Genomic DNA, 18,265 nt, shown 5'->3' on the forward strand with positions numbered 1-18,265 from the left:
CTTGCCAAGCACAACCAGCGTATTCAAGATATTATTTTAATAATGAAAACCCAAAGTATGAGAAAGCAAGCTGTTGTGGGAAAAAAATAAATCACTTAGGTGAAAGGATAACAAACAACAAAGACAAGGATAACACAGTCCTGAAGGGAAGATGCAGATGAAAGAAATCTGTGAAATTGCTTAGATGCTTTCTAGATGTAAAATAATTATTTTAGTTTTAGAAATTCCAGTATCTGAAAATGTTTTCAGCTTTATGAAGTAAGTAACGAATAAAATAACATTCAGCTTTGCTGCTCCAGAAAGCTATTACTCAGTTCAAGCATTTATTAATGTTGAAGCATTAATAAGGCAGAAAGGAAACTAATGAAATTCAATATATTTTATTTGATTGATTGATTTGCAAGTAAGACTTTTTGCCTGTTACTTTTTGTAAACTCCAAGCTTTTACTTGGTGCCATTGGTCATTTTCAGCTACTACTGTAGCTTTTAGCATTTTCTATTCTATAATACACCGTATAGGGAATCTACGAAGGTCTCACTCCCCCATCTCATTCTTTGTAATAAAAAGCTCAAATTAAAAATCAGTGTACATGACAGAATGAATAATTAAAACGAATGACTAAACAAAAGGAATTACTACATACAAAAAAAGAATTTCATTAAATAATTAATATGCACAGAAACATAACACTGAGGACTGACCGTCGGCAAGAGGTAAAAGTAGTGGGTTACTATCGTTTGTGCAGTTAAATATAATGAGATCTGAAAATTCCACTTTCAATTTTAAACCATTTTCCACATGCTCCAAATTCAAGACGAAGCACTGCCTAGTAAGCATCTTAAGCAAAACTGACTTGTCAGTTCAAGGGGAGGTTTCATAAGACTGAGCTACGAAGGATCACTGCTTTAGATCCAGAAGCAAAAATAAGACAAGAAAAGAAACATATGAAAGTGGGAATACAGATACGATCCTGAACCTTTGAAGTCAGTGGGAGGATTTTTACCTCATTTTATTTTAAATTAATTTTAGAAGTAGCAGGATTTAACTCCACAAGAATTATTTCAGTGCTTTTTTACAGGAAATCAATTATTATAAGCCAGAAAACTACTTTAAAGTATAACTTTTCAGATTCCGATAAAGTGTAAAGGGATACTATGGTAGAGAAGAACTACATAACTTAAGAGGTAGGTGGTATTACCCTTTATTTACCCATAATTACCTATTATGAAACATTTTTGAGAATAGATATGTTAAACTTCCCCAAATGGGAAGACAATCCCAAGACAGAACAGCCAGCTTTCAGAGAAAAGCCATGATTTTCAGCACAACAAGCTTGCAATACAGACACGGAATACTAATCCCAGTATATAAATATTTCTTAAATGAGATTCGGCTACATTTTGTCATGCAAGAAGACAAGAGCAAACGGCGAAAATCAACCCCGAATATCGCCCATCATGGGAATGTCAGTGTGTGGATTTTTACCAAACTGCAGTTCCCAGGCTTTCACCACTAGAGGGCACTGAGAGCCCGGTCGGAGCCTACTCTGCTCCACGGAAACCTCCAAGGGAACGTACTTGGCAAAGTCCAGGTAAGATATATGGCCATGGTAAAATCCTGGCTTCATTTCCTTCCAGGAAGTCACATTCTTCACAAATCGGACCTGTAAAAGTAGACAGCAGAAAGTGTTTCTTAATTGCTGGAACACATTATGCTTTCCCATACATGGTGTTTCCTGGTTTCTAAGTAAAATCTTATAATGCATTAGAAAAAAAAAGTCTATTTTGAATATTACCAAAAAAAAAAAAGTGCCAGCTGAAATAGACTTTTCTGCAGCATACAGATGACTGATTTTAGATCATCACAATTTAATGATCAGAAACTAAACAAATGCAGAATAGAGCAATCAGAAGGGCAATTGAAGGAAAGGTATCACAAAAACATCCGCAAGACAAACATTTATATTTTTGTCAGTACATTTTATTTGTAATTTGAAAGGAATGCAGAATTCCTTCAGCAGAAATGCACATACATCTTTGATAGAATTGTCTGATTCATATTTAATCCTTCAAATAAAAGTGTACCAGATTTACAAGCTTGTCTTTAGAGCTATTTCACTGGGACATAAGAAAAATCTGATGGTTCATTTGCTCCCCAACCCCACAATGCAACGCACAAGCAATCCAGACATTTCATAAATGCATGCGGTGTAAATAAGGTCTATAGTTTACTATTTTGAATAGACACCTTAAACCTAACATTCCAGTGAAACTTCCATGTTAAATCATGAAGTAGCTCTTGCACAAGGGCTGATAAAGCAGTTTTTGGCAAACTTCACAAAAATAGGACTAGCTTTACATTTCAAAGAACAAAGTAAGATACAAGCCCCAAAACAGAGAGTGTGATCAAATTAAGTGGGACATGCAAATCCTGATAGAGCTTGGCTTTATTAGATGAACAGAATATTTTAACATCAAAGCATTTAACTGGAAGTTGTTTCAAAACTAGTGAATTGGATAATAAAGAAAGGATGATAAATTTGTACTGCCTGAGCTGTCTGACAATGATACGCCATTTCTGAGGCTAAGAATTAGAAGATAGTGTTCCCTGCACATCTACAATATCTTTTCTGTTATACAGTGAAATAGATAACCATGGAGATACTGAGGTGAGACGAGAGTCAAAAAAGGAAAGGCTGAGAGCTCAAGACAACACACTAACATTCTGTAAGGTCAAATGGATTGAGAATGTCCTGAAGCACGATATTTATTATTTATTATAACCTACCAATTGAGGATTTTAAGAGGCGAGACTAGCCTGCTGCTGTTTCTTCAAAGGTGTAAAACTCACAGTATAGGATTTAAGAGGTCAATAACCTGTACTTATTTCCTCAAACACTGACTCTTAGACTCTCAGGTAAAAGAAATGTATGTTATTTTTTAATAACAGGCAACATTAACCTTTCCAGTGTTCAAATTTCACAGTCTGCAGCATTGCAAAATTTAAACCATGTATTGCACACGAAAATTGTGGCAAATCTACCAAAAAGTACTGCACAATGTAATACAGTGGTGTTTCATAAACTGCACTGGCTTTCTGTCTGGTTTTGTGCACAGCACAACTTTACTGCTACTGAAACAAACCACACTTTCACTGACTGTACCTTTCAAAGATTAATGACAAGATAGTTTCAGTGGAGAGCCTCAGATATGAATATCTGTTTACCTGGGAAAGAAGTTTCCTAAATGTGTCATCCTCCCTTCCTTCACCCACAAAGCCCAAAATGTCATGGTTGGTCGATACAACTCCACAAGTAAACCTATGGTGTCCAGTGCAGTGGGCATGTCAAAGCACACTTTTCAGTTACGTTTCCATGAACAAGCTTTCTGAAATTTAACACCATCCAGATTTCAGTTTCTAATGGACTACAACTAGACACAAAGAAATGCTAAGTACAAAGTTGCAAGGTTTTTGTCTTAGATCCCCATGCCATCATCTGGCATCTGTTCCAGAAACAGTTAAAAAATCCTTTATTGTCTTTGTCTTGCAATGTTGTTGTCTGCTAAGGAAATAAATTTTATGAATACAGGATGGATGGTCTAGCCTCTAACACCAGCTAAGAGAAGGTTAGGAAGGTTTTATATGACAGCTGTGACATTTACATCTGCCTTAAGATGGACCAGCAACACACTGAGCCCCTGAGAACTAAAGCTTTTAACATCTATAACTAGCCTGCAGGCAAGAGATTTTTTTTCCTCCCACAGTTTGCAGAATTCCAAAAATCAGAATTGTTCCAGGTCACAGAGAGCCTAATGAGCCTGGATTCACACATTTTAGGTCAGAGACGAATATTGCTCACTGCTTCATACTGTTAAATATGATCAATTTTACCTTTTCAGGGCTTAGCAGATACTGGAGCTTTCAAGTGACAGAGCAAGCTTCTCCATCTGAACCCAACTGAATAAAATTTGAGGTGACTTTAAAAGTTCAGATAGATGTGAATGGAATTCCTGTGAAGTTGTTTCATGGTGCTTTTATATAATCAGCTATAAAGTTGCTTCACAGCCTTTACTAAGGGGGAAATCAGCTGAGCTTCACTGAATTAAAAAGCCAGATCAAATGCACTCTGTGGGCATAAGATGTCCAGAAAGGTAAGTTAAATACATTCAGTTTCTAGAACGGTAAGAATTTAAAACAAGTCCCAGAGAGCCAAAGGATAAAAAAAAAAAAACAGCATATTTGGCCTGAGAAAAATCTGTGCGAGCAAACTAAAGTGACATTATAAGCTCTTACCTCTGTCCACTAACTGTAGCTATCATATTCCTTCTTCTCTACAGTTGACCACACACACACCCCTTTTACCATGCCCAAAAGGTGGTCTGTCATTTCCCTGTGGCCTGGTATCATATGGGCTTTTTGGATACCAAAAAAGCCCCAGCTTTTCACATTATATCCTAGTTTCCTTTGTCAATTGCCAAATAACTGACTTAAAATTACAAAGGACCGGAGTGATGAATATCATAAGCCCAGACTGGTGAAGACATACGAGGATTTTCCGTTTGAACTACAAGAAAAAGGGCTCTCAAGTAAGACTGAAAACCAACACAGTGTTCCCATTAAAGGAAATCTCAGATTCAGATTTCAAGATCAAGCATTACGGGATGACTGAATGAGAATCCCTCTGCAGCAAGGCAGTGATATCTTAGTTATCCTCAACTGTCACATCAACTAATAATTTAGAGTTAGCTCTGAATCAGAGGGTCAGGAATGCTGGAAACAGGCTAGCAGCATACCTTTGGCTGCATGCCATGAGCAACCACAAGCAAGCTCAAGTCAAGGGCAGTTGAGAATCAGTTCTGTGAGATGGTGTAAAGATTCAGCTCACCAGTTCAGCCACAGTACAGCCAGGATACCCGCCTGGCACGTACAGCTCTTTCTCAGAAGGAAAAATACAACTGGCACACGTGCAGCACTCGTACTCACTAGACTACTCAACTCTCAAGAGAAAAATTCTTAAATGCTCAGGAGCACATGACAGTACTTCCACCTAACAGAGTTGCTGCAATCTTCAACTTGTTCCACTTCTGACAGCCATTGAAACCTTCATTAACAGAGGAAAGAAGTACCCCTAAAGTCAGTATGAGTGCACTGTCCTCTGACAGGCCACTGTTTTAGAATACACTTGGAAGCAAGATGATATATTTTCGGGTTGCTCTTCTGAGAAAAATGGAGAGAGAAACTGTGGTAGAAAAAAAGAACAAGAAACAGAAAACAGCAAGCTGAGGGAGTGAAACACTGGGTAATTGTACCATTCGCAACAGCACGGAGAATGTTCTTATACCCACTTTTCTAATAATATATCAATAATACATGCTGCAATGCAGAACAGTTATTTCATTTTAAATGTTTTGGGTAGCAATTTCACCATGTAACAAAAATGATAACGTTTGTGTGGCTGGTATGCCATCCTGATAGCCATAACACAGGCATACTTCTATGGACAGAAAGTATCAGTGCTAAAACATGCAAGCAACAAGTAAAATCCAACCAAACAACTACTCTGATTTAATGAAGAAAGCAAGTGCTTCTACAACAGACCACACAGGTCAGAAATGAAACACAGGCAACATGGCATTCAGCTTGCTGCAGAGAAAAGGCCCAACCTGGGGAAAGAGGGGTAGTTCCCAGGATCCTGCTGCCAGAAATGCTGCAAAAGAAAGGAGGGCTGCTGGGGCAAGTTCCATCTGAAACTAAAATGGGTCTTAGGACTCTTACCAGATTATCTTAAATCAGATACAGATTATATTTGGAGTGGATTCTCTGGCAGAGACCTTAAAATCTGTTACAGAATTACAGTAGTTTGGGAAAACTACAGCAGAAGTACTGCATAAAGGAAGGCTCACTATTCTACAAATTTCTGCCACTCCCAAGGCAATCTTCACCTTGCTTACAGATATTTGCTTTAACAAATAGTATCACTAACAGAACAATTTTGTCTCTGTGATGTGTTCATGTATTTTACTACTGGTGCATATAGACCTAATGCACTCAAACAAGCTATACTGATGAAGGCAGCACGTGAATATGTCATGCAAATCCAAGCCTACACAGAGTAAACCTCATCTGCTAACACTCAGCATGCCTGCCATCTCCAGAATTATGCACTATGACTTACAATGGCAAGTTGCTATCTCAATATATTAAAGATGAATAATTATTTCTTCGTCTTTGAACAACTATGCAATATATGAAGTTTTTCATTGTCAGCATCTCCCAGTTAATGGCCATTGAAGAAGAGTAGTATCAACTGTATAATTAAACTACTTAATTTACTACCTTGGACAATAGCATAGTGTGAAATGAAGGTAGGACTGACAGTATCATATACATGCCCAGCACTGGTGGATTGTCATTTTTCAATTGATAATTATTAGAGGGAAGATGAAGAGGAGAGTTTCTCTTAGACAAAACTAAGCCAGTGAAAAACAAACTTTATTTCGATAAAGTCCAAACAGAAGTAGAAAATTAAGGTAAGGTAGCCTATGTTTAATTTACACCATCAATGACTGGCTCTCCTATCCTTCAGGACAGACCACTACACTTCAAAGAGACACCTTGACAGAAGCAGAATTTGTGGTGGGAAGTACAGCACTATGACCGACCTGAGCATGATTTTAAAAAAAAACCAGATATAGGCTTATTAAATCATTTGAAAAAATCACTCTGCTCTTAGTACAGAGGTCTTTTGTATTTGTTCTATGCAGTGGACAGGACTATAGATGGCTACCAGATTTACTTTTGGTAATCTCTGCAATCATGTATAACAATATCATCTTCATATTTAAGAAACGATTTCACAACCGCAAATACTCAACAATAACACACCCCCTTTATCACAAAACAGATTCCAGTCCCACCCAAGTACATTATGTCCCTTGCACTGATATTCCTACCCCAATCTTTCTCCTACGTACAGAACTGGAAGTGAAGGGTTGTTAGCATCTGCTTCCCCTTGCCCCAGTCCAGGAGCTGTGCTGAGCCGCTTCTGCCTGTAGACATCCACCTAAAGGAGCTGGAAGACTCAGTGCTGACATGCTGCAATGCAGAACAGCTCCTGCCTCTGCTGCATATCAGCTTAAGATAATCAGCATACAACTGGCAGTACAGATCCGAGAGTTTGGAAACATTTGTTTTACAGACAGGGATGATGACATAGAAACGTTTCAGATCTCTGACCTGGGTTCCCTGCAAGCACACTCATGGCAACAAAAAAAATACTAAAAAAAAAAAATCAAAAAACCTACTTCCTCACCCCACCCCAAGAAAAACAGGGCTTTGATCCTTCATCTTTTTTTAATATTCATCATCTGATGCAGTAGTAGCCATGATCCTTTCTAGCCTGGGACTATAGTGATTTTAGTGAAAGCTTTAAGTGGATGCAAAGTGACCCATCCCTTAGAGTGCAAGCTACTTACAACCACTTTTTTCTACCTGTTTTTTAACACCTGGGAGACCTGAGCAGATCCAGTACTAAAGACACAAGTATAGCCCTGACAGCATGGCACAATGCCTGCACTACTCAGAGAGGAAATCACCTAAGACTGCATTCACTGCAGATGGAGATGACAGGCAAGTACTATTACACAGCCAAAACAGTTATAACAACAAAGGTCATTTCTGCCCCAGCTGTGTCCCTTTTTAGCTTTGTTTTTATCCAATAAACAGATACTTACCACCTCCAGTAGCCCTGAGAAAACCTAAACCTACTATTATGAAATAATATTAATTCTTTACAAAGAAAACACGAACACATTAGAACCCATTTATATGGGAAAACATGACATAAAAGCCAATTACAACACATCATCTAAGTCTGCAATAGCAAAGTTTTTTTTTGTGCTTTCCCATTGTTTCATAAAGACATCTCGAATATAGCAGCTTACCTGATCTTGCAGAGACATAACAGGATTATTTTTGGTTGTATTAATATGTAGAACATGATATTTGTTCTTTGCACAAAGATCATAGGCAATATTTGTGAAGGATGTGCTGGCAGTCTTGGGTACTCTGTTGTAAATAATCACCACATCATCTTCTTCATCCAGTGGCACATCCTGTCGGGGACCATCTACCGTATGACGTTGTTCTATTTCTCTGACTTCATGCCTTGCAATAGCTCTTTCTGTTAAGGATGAAAAATACAAAATTTCAATGTAAATATCACCAATTCTGAAGTTCAAACCTTAGAACAAAAATAATCTGGTGAAAAGCAGTAACTCAGCAATGAAGGCAACACTTGCTGTCATGTATTTCTGACACATCTGAAGCAAAACTTAATCTATAAAAATCTATGAAAGACAAAAGGGGAGTTAGTCCAACACAGAACACAAAGACTAGAAAGCAATCTGCTTAGGGAACACATACCATATTCTGTGACTCACACTGACGTTACAGAAAGCCATCGTCTCTAAAGAAAAACATCTATAATGCACTATCAAAATGGCAACATCCCCAAAATATCCCAAATCATTTCTATAATAAACCTATTTAAAAATTATAATAGAAGGAATAACTCAAGCAATTTGAAGAATATGAATTTTCTGGAAACAGTAGAAATACTAACACCAGAGATTTAGTCCTTAACTGCACTGTCTTTCAGATGAAACTTTTGTTTTGTTATTTCAATTGATACTCTTAACAAAATGTAAAGCATTACAATAAATGGGGTTGACTAAAATAAAAGCAAGAGGTGCTTATAAAACAGCTAACATTAAGGTGGAGAGTGATCTCTGAGTACTGAAATACTTAAATGCATCAAAAAGAAAGAAACATGGAAAAGCAAGCTATGAACAAGACATTTTGGCAAGGTGAGTACTTTGCAAATAAACCATCTTTCCTTTTATACAAAGGGCAATACTCTGAGTAATTGAACACTGCTTCAAGTGCTAAAAGCTTATTTGGAAAATAAAATTCACAGTATTACAACATTTTTTTTTATGCTGCTGAATATCAAATATCTTGTGCTGATTCAGACAGAGCTTTGTTCTGTTCTAGCTAAGTATATACTACAATACGATTTGCAATACAGATGTCAAAGCATCTTTTCTCATTCATTTATGGTGATATTGCCTTTAATAATGTATTCAAAGAAATCTGAATTTGTCAACAGCACAAGCTGAAGTCGATAACACAAGAGTAACCTGTATTTTGTTCTAACGCAGGGTATAGCTCTTTCTGGACGACACACTTTTAACAGCAGCAGCTCTTGGCCTTTACTTCCCTTGCTTCCATAACCCAGCTCCTTCTATTCTTTTTCACCACATCTCTTTAATTATAACATAAAATCACTTTTAGAGCAGAATCATTAAGCTGTGAACACCACTAGCCTGTAATTCCACATAAATTGTCTTCAACCAGAAACTTCCATCTGTCTGAAATGTTTCAAAGCTTAAACTCACTCAGTCTCTCATATGCTCATATCTCACACCCCATAACTAAGTTACATCAGTATAAAAATGTTTGTAGAAAACGCTTATTGAGTATATCTCAATTTTCCACATGACATCTGTTGCTCCCCACTACATCAGTCACAGTTTTTGCTCCTTCCTTCTCATTTACTACCTCTCTCATCGCTGCTGGCAAATGTCCTATTTTGGAAAGAGATGAGGCAGGCAACAGACTCAGGTTTCATGTATCTGAAGATGGCTACAACAAAATGGGGCTGGCAACTTTCTGCCAGTAACAGATTAGAGGAAGCATTTGGTAGGGGACATAACCATGTGGCTGCCCAAGGCTACATAGATATTGAATACCATCTAGAGAGGCTCAAATGAAACAAATTTAATTGGTATTTTTCACACCAGAGTAGTAGATCTAAGCTAGATTTGAATCATAGCTGCACAGAACCCCAGGGCTGATGAGGCTGGCTGGCACAGAAGGAAGCTTCCCCTTCTACATGGAAGAAGGAAACATTCACAAGAAACAAACATGATTTGCAAGAGGATTGATGAGAAGTCTTCCTCTAATGAGGTATTTTAAACCATGATGATTCAAGAATTAGTGTGATAAGTGCACTTTAAAGACCATGCATAAGATATAAAAGCTGTATGATTGGATGCAATTAGCAGAAAGGCTATTGCATCCTACCTCCTTCAACTTCCCATGGCGAGGGGGGAAAGCAAGAACTCATGCAAGGAACACAACCTTCATAAGCATGAAGTACACAGACAGTCCTATGATAAAAGAATAAGGAGCCTTTAAATTTCAAACTAAAATCAAAACTAATCTTTATGATGAAGCACTGAAATTACCTTTCTGAAATAACTGCAATAGTTAAAGAACAAAAGCTGAGATGAAGTGAATGGCATAAACTGCTGAAGTGCAAGGGAAGCTAAAGTTACCTGAGAAAAGGATGAAATACCTGAAGTGTCTAACCTGGTCAGCCACCCTGAAGGCCTATTTCATTCTAGTCTATTAATAACAAAATAAAGAAAATTGCAAGTTCTGTACAAATTTTTTTTCCCATTCACAAATAGTTTGCAGTTTTTCCTGTGAAGTCAGGAAGCTTTTTTGATACTTTCTGAGAAGTCAGTTTAACTCTTAAAATGACAAGTGATTTGATGAATATGGATTTTACTTATTTATTTGCTTATTTATTTATTTATTTGGGAAGAGGGAAGAGGTCCAATCATGGTAACATGCATCTGAGAATAGTCCTTGGGATAATTAGTTAATTAGGAGTTAGAGAACTTGAGGATTTGATAGGCATTTGTTTAACTACTTCATTTGCTCTTCTATAAAATTTAAATAATCTTGGAAGTGAAAGTCCTGTAATGGTTGAAAAATGAACATTGCTTATGTGTCTATAGAAGTATGATAGAAATGAAATGTATGCTTTAATGATGTTTTACATGTAGAAGACAGGAAGAAAGAAGACACTAAGTATTTAATAAGTATATTTTTTTTACCAAACATCTTCTTAGATGACAGCCCTGCAAACTTAACTTTGATTACAGAACCTGTCTACATAAGGTTGGACTGGTTTCACTGAAATCTATTAAAAAAATAAATCAGGATAAGTGATTTCTTTCCTATCAGAGATCCTGTGGACAAATGCTCTACAATCTCACTGCTTTCATTGCATTCTATTTAAACTTCATTTTGTAAGAAAAACATCTCTGCAAAATTATTACGAGCTAAATGCTTAAACAGGGTTAAGACCCTCCACACTAAATTTGACACTATATAACTACATCCATTTAAACAGATAAGCAGCACTTAAGCAAGTGATATTTTGAGTATGAGACAGATTTTCATACAGGATAATTTTAAGGCATAAAATATTGTCTCACACTTTTTTATTACTGCTGGTTTGAGTTCACTGTAATAAACAATATAATTACTATACAGTTGGGAAAAACTCTGTTCTGTCATCTGCAGTTGTCCTCCAAGCAAACATTCATCAACAGCAAGGACAGTTTGCACACAGGCAGTACCACATATGATCAGTGTAATAACAGTTGCTACACTGATTATTTACCAGCAGATGAATTACTTGCAGAAAGTCTTTAGCTGGCTGAAGTAGCTGCTTTGTAAACAGCAGAACAAGTTTTCCCACCTATTTGTCTATACGACCTGCTAAATCTTCCTTTATCCCATCTGTAACTTAGCATCTTCCTATGACCTACTTTTCTTGGGCCATCTTCTTGTAGCAACAAACCAGAAAATGTCATGGCTAGCAATAAAGTGGTTTGCCAGTCAGATACTACCGCAAAATAACATATAATGGGCAAGTTATGTCTTCTGCTTCAACAGAAGCACTAATAGCAACATTCAATCTGTATACCACCACTTCAAGATTGCTGCCCTTTCAGGTCAAAGCAGTTTCTCAACAAGCTCAAAAGTTACTAAAACACCTGGAAAGAAATGGACAGGCCAAGTTGGACCACTTAGTCCTATTTTGTTAGGATCTCAACTAGTAAAATCACCTGTGAAAATGCATTGGACCCAAACATACCTACAAAAATATTTGAAAACCTAACTGAATAATGTTTACATAATTACAGAAACAAATCACCCAACTGAACAATATTTAAATAATTATAGAAACAAATGACTGTGATCATAAGATGTTATTAGTCTACATTCCTTGCACATTCAAACAGATGAATGTCTCAGGTAAAACAAGCTTATTAGCATTTACTTCAAATCCAAGTGTTAACTGCATACAAAATATATTCTTCCCAAAGAAAATAGTGTGACATGGATTTTAACAGCTTAAAGATTACAAAACCAAACATTTCAAATTCCTCACATTTTTCACATAAGCATAAAAATCTCCAGGGATTTCTCAACTAAGAAACTATCAAAATCAGAAACTCTTCCTAACCCTGTAACTTAGCACTTACCACTCTTGATGAAAGATACATTTTGAGGTTCGTTGGCTGTCAAAGCCAAGTTCACTGAGTAACTGGAAGAATACTTCAGAGCATACTGCTCTACTTCCCCAAACTATGCTCTTTGTCTTCTACATCTGTTTCCCTTCTGTATGTATCTACAGATATTATTTAGGCTCTCTCTTCAATGTGTCTTATGTGCCTGCCATAATTCCTTGTGAAACCTCCCACTCGGATGAGGAAAGACTCAGTTTTTTAGTAAGTTTTAGCTCAGCAGCCTTCAAATATTGCCCAACAAAAGAAGATGTGGACTCAAACTTCATTCACACTGACTTGATGTGAAGGAATTGGACAGCTCGTGTTGACAGCACCATCCCTGACCAAATAGTTGCTGTCCATCTACGACACTGGATGCCACTTTAACCTGATAAGCAGGTTTCTTCCAGTTGGGAACAACACTGAAGCCAGCTAACTTGGTGTCTCAGCTTTCTTTCCACTGTGCTCCCAGGCCAATTAAGCAAGCAGCTGGTAGCCTGAGGCAGCGAGCAGCTCTCAAGCTGTTTCCCTGCCCAAAAGCTGCATTAAACACATGATTGGCCTAAATACTGAACTCAGGCAGGACTGAAAACCTGGTCACTACTGACTCCATTCTCCTCTTGATGAAGAATGAAAACTGAACGGTAGCTTAAAACTGAACCATAATTATGCAGCAAAGTTAATGTTCTGAATCATTTTCAAATGATATACACCCACCATATACACACAGCCTTCATCCGTCACTGAAATGTGGCCTCCTCTGGGAGCTGTTTAGCAGCACGTGACTTACAAACCAGAGTGCTCCTGTATGTGGATATCAATACTTCAGGGATGGAGAGGAAAAGAGAAAGAATCAATGGTGCTATGACAATTTATGGTCATGGAGGATTTGTGTCACTATATTCCATTAAAACTGAAGGAAAAATATAGACTGAATTAATAAAAAGTTAAATTTGTGCAAGGTATCAGTATTAGTCTTAACATTCTAACTCTGATTTCAAAGACCTTTACAAATAATAACTCTATACTGCTCTAGTTTGAAGTCTTACTAACAGCAGAACTACCACTGGTTCTTTAGCAACTTCACTTAAAGACCAACACATATTTTTGGGCAAATATAAGAAAAGGATTTGTAAGAAATGAACCTGCAATTTCAGTTAATTTTTTTCAGGCATCAGTGAAACCTGATGGTAGCAAGAACACTTAGACAGAGGGTAGACGGTCCTATAGCATTCCCAACTCCTCCTCCAAACTACTCCAAATCACTTCACAGCTTCAGAAATTTTGGTTAAAAGATACTACTCAGGAAACCACACTTCTGGAAATCACTGCTAATGCCATATGCAATAGCCATAATTTATTCTGGTTAAAAGAATAACTTGGACATTTTGCTTTCTTCTTTTCTTAAATATTTATCTGTGTAGCTCAGAACAACTTACCTAAATAAAAATGTCTTAACACTTAAGGGATTTTAGCTATTTGCTTTTCTGACAAAAAAGACTGCTGGTCTCATTTGCACATCTAGCTGTCTTTAATCAGCTATGATTAAATATCTGTCAAATGAAATATCTGCTAAAACCTTTAATTTAACATTGTCTTTAAAAAGTCCTCAAATTCCAGGACAGCCTTAGCACATAGTTGCTCTGAGCCCAGTTCTGACCCACAGCAAGTGAAGATCCTGTACAAAGCCCATAAAAGGATGAAAATGGAGTAAAAAACTTAAAATAATATCAGAAAAGTAATTTTAAGGTTTTCCAGTCAGGTCAAAAAAACCCATGTTTTTCTTCCCCTTCTAAGAATTCAGTTGCCTTAGTTGCAGGAAATTCTAATGACTAATTTTAGAAATTTTATTCCAGCTTGGTTTTTTTCCAGTAATGCATGAAAAGATACAGGTATAAAAGATCTTCTGTAATAAAGCCCAGTAGTTTTGTGACCAATTAAAAGTCACTAACATTGCCAAATCATTTTCTTTAATAGTGGTTAATGCACTTTCAGGACAGAAGAGAACTGTTTTCAAACTCCAAACTTTAAACTTCAACAAATGCTCATTGGAACAAGTTAAAAGGAAAAACAAGCCCGCCCTGCCCCCCCCCCCCCCAATACAGACCACCAAGGAAGCACTGAGATCATTAACTGAAAACTAATGCAGCAGCTGTCTGAAAATTAGAATTAGCGACACTAAAAAACCTGCTACAGTTCCACTAGCATTTGATATTTGTCACTTTATTTCAAGGCAGCATTTTTGCCAGGGTTTTATTTTGAACATGTAAGTAGAAACGTACTGATTAGTGAGTAATATCGTTAAGGGTCTGAATATAAACTAAGACAAAAAGGGTTTACTGAACAGTGAAATCACTATCCCACATAGACCTGTTTTTAAAATTAGAGCCTGCATTTCTCTTATTTCTGCAAATTTTTTAGTTGATCAACTGCATTTATGAAGAGAGTATTTAATGATTAGGCTCTGACCAAATATTTGCTTTTTTAATCTTTTTTCTTTCTTTTTTTTCTTTTTAGACTACAGTTAACATACAGCCTTACATATTTTTCTCCCAGCATACTATAAAGTCAATCTGTCTTTCAGTTACATAATATATAAGACAGATAAGGGTCTACATCTCAAGTTGTCCCATGAAGGACAAAACTAAACAAAACAAAACCCCACGGAAAGTCACAGATCAGATGAATTGCATATATAGATCAAAGCTTAGCTACCCCAATAAGCATGGTTACTCCCAGAAATAATATGGTTTATAGCAGAAATTTTGGTATAACAACATCTAATAAAACAGGGGGAAAAAAAAAGGTTTTAATTCCACCAAATATGAAATTTTGAAAAAATTGTAAATGCTTGAAAATAAACGTGCATACTTAAATCTTCAGCTCCAACTACAGTATCACTACTATGTCTCCTGAATACTCCACCTAATACTAATTATAAAGTTACATAAAAATTTACAAAAGCACTTTAAGCAACGTGGTGTAGTAGTACATTTAAAAATAAGCATATGTTGAACAGCTCCATAAACTCTCCAACTTTGAACTGTTTTGCTTGACCCAAGTGTTGACTTCAAGTTGATGATTTAGCATGAGGGCAAACACAACAGTCACCATTCATCTTTTTTTCCTCCCAATCACTTGCAATTTCATGTTTCTTTAGGACAAGTAAACTGGAATAACAGAAAGCTGTAAAGAGAAGGATGTAATCACACAAGGAAAAGGTTTGTGGCTTTTCAGAACCCCAAAACTGCCAGTAAACTGTTAAGAAGCACTGTGACTATGATAAACAATGAAAAATACTTGCAAATCAGGGATTTGCTCTCTAAATAATAAACCTCAGCTAAGTATACAACAGCAGGGTTTGCCCTTATTTATAGTGCCTTACTATCAGAATGCAGGTCTTCAGTGTTCGCAAGAAAAGTTAATGGAACTGTTTTACACACAAATACAGTTGTCACAAGCATTCCACTACACAAATGTGCACGTCAGTCCTTCAAGCAAAATCCAATTCAAACAGTGAAAGAAAACAAGATCAATATAGAATGTCTGACTCCATTTAGTAAGGCACTCCGGAAACTGGTTTGTTATTTATATATATGTTATTTATACTATTATATAAGCTCTCTCCAGCCATACAATCACTTACATTTTTTAAAAGGGTACTGGCTAGCAAAACAGCAAAAAGTACCACTAAACTATTTGTTAAAATCATTGAAAGATCTGTATGTATGGCCAATGCTATATTACAGTAAGTCCCCGTCATGTTTAATAAAACTAATTGCTAAAATATACTGTTATTTGCAACATATTACACTTATACCCCCGCTTGTCTTCACACTTCTTGGCTAAACTAATCTAATCTGGAAAACAAGCTATTGCCATCTGGTCTAGTAGCCAAAAAAAGGAAGACAGCAAACAGCACTGCCTTCTGATCAGAACGGCAACCGACGTGGTTAAGGTAGAAGAGCTAAATACTTTACTAGGAATCTTAGGAAGTTAGAGTACCAAGAATAACCTTATGAGAACTCTGTGTAGTACCAACAGATACAGAGTGGTATTTGCTTAATTAACATTGGCTATGTACACATTAAGCATTTACAGTGGTAAATATGATTTCTAACCCTCATGTAGATACAGGAGTTTGTGTAAAGTCCTTTGAAAAAAATCAAAACAAGCCTGTATGCTAAATGAATCCCACTGTTGTTAAGTCATAACAGAATTAATTTTAATCACATTTTTGAAATACTGACTAGATAAGCTCTTGATTATATTTTTGTTTTCTTTAAGAAAACTATTTATCTTGCTCTTAGCTTCATTTAAGAAGCATACCCTGGTTGCTTTAGGTATAAATCAAAGTATGTTTTATTCTTCCCTCAAATATGAGAATTGTTAATCAAGATATTTGCTAGTTCAGGTAGCTTAACTATCAACATACATAAAAAATACCATTTTATCTTTTATTCCAATCTAAGGCTTGCAGCCTAAAGATCTCATCTGAGATGGAGATGAAAAAGATAGGCATGAATAAAGATAATCTCTAAAAACATACAGATTATTTAAAAATTACATTTCAGGAACATCAAAGCCATTTTAAGTAAATGAAAGTACAACCTGCCCCTCTTTCTTAACTAAATGCTACAACAAACACTAAATTAAATAGTTTGTAAACTACCTCTGGAAAACTCTTCTTGGTATACCCTTCACCTCTTCACACCTTGAGTCCAAGCTATTCTTAGGCAGAACTAGGAAAACAAATATAGGCATTATCAACCTGGTTCCTTTCTGAATAAAAGAATTACCTGCTTTAAAGGGAGCTCTTCCCCTCTGATTTTCAGAGGATTCAAAGGAGCAGTGGTCCAGTGGACTGAAAGAGTCCACAGAGGGAATATTACAATGGAAAGCCCGCAAGTCCTCTCAACACATACCCTCCTCCCACGCTCTACCCTGGAAGTTCAGCTGAGCTTTCATGAGAGAAGCCCAGATGAAATCCTCAAGATGAGTTTGAAATCATGCATCATTGTGACACAACTAGCAGCTAATACAAACCTTCTATCTTCTCCATGCTAAGGGACAATGGCAATCATACTCTCTTCAAATACTTGCATACCAACAATACTACTATAAATCTCTTTGCAACAGACATTGATTAGCAAAACCAAAATTATACAAGCAAAAGCTTGATCTAGTTTCATGTCAGTGTGATATGGAGCTCCTTGTGCTTGGTAAAACAAACAGTCCAGGGCTGGTGAGGTGTGCAGTGAGGTGGTTTGGCACAAAAAGATTCCCACTGGTAGGAGAGCCAGCTGCTCATTGAAAGCATCTTGGTGTTAATCCAGATTTACACTGGATTAATCTTTTTAATTAAAAAGAATTCCTTTCTTACATGCACGAGAAGTATTTTGGTCTTTCCACAAACCAGCACTTTTTTCAATAAGGACTATTTGATGAAAATTTGATGAGAATAAACAGGCAAACATTTCCCTCACTGCATCTTAGGTAGCTGTTGTAAAAAGGTAAAAACAATTCCAGCCCCTTGCTCAGAACTTTGTTCCCACAGTAGTAAGGGATACAACAGATCTGTATTCATCAATCTCTAACAATGCTTCCTGACTAAAAGACACCATAATTACTCATTATCAGAAGGTGTATCATCACTGAACTTTCTAAAAGTCAAAATTGTAGAATGGTATGCTGGGTAATGCAATGCCACTGAAATAAAAGTCAAAAAGAATTCCTACAGATTCCCCCCAGTAAGCCCAGAGAAAGAAAGGATTCAAGATTCTTTTTTGTATTTCAAATTCATTAAAAATTATAAGAAAGTTAATTTTGTTTT

At 36.6% G+C, this 18,265-nt stretch overlaps 1 protein-coding gene across 2 annotated transcripts in view; it reads right to left on the reverse strand.

Annotated features, from left to right (window-relative positions):
- Window positions 1-18,265, reverse strand: part of HS2ST1 (heparan sulfate 2-O-sulfotransferase 1) — a 108,566-nt gene that overhangs the window by 11,808 nt on the left and 78,493 nt on the right. For both annotated transcript variants that reach the window (XM_064664807.1, XM_064664806.1), the window contains exons 2-3: window positions 7,945-8,183; window positions 1,579-1,664 (exon numbers count right to left, since the gene is read on the reverse strand). In XM_064664807.1, coding sequence (XP_064520877.1) covers window positions 1,579-1,664; window positions 7,945-8,183 — 325 coding nt within the window. The remainder of the gene's footprint in view (window positions 1-1,578; window positions 1,665-7,944; window positions 8,184-18,265) is intronic.

Source organism: Pseudopipra pipra, chromosome 9 (assembly GCF_036250125.1).
Source record: "Pseudopipra pipra isolate bDixPip1 chromosome 9, bDixPip1.hap1, whole genome shotgun sequence".
Taxonomy (NCBI): Eukaryota; Metazoa; Chordata; class Aves; order Passeriformes; family Pipridae; genus Pseudopipra; species Pseudopipra pipra.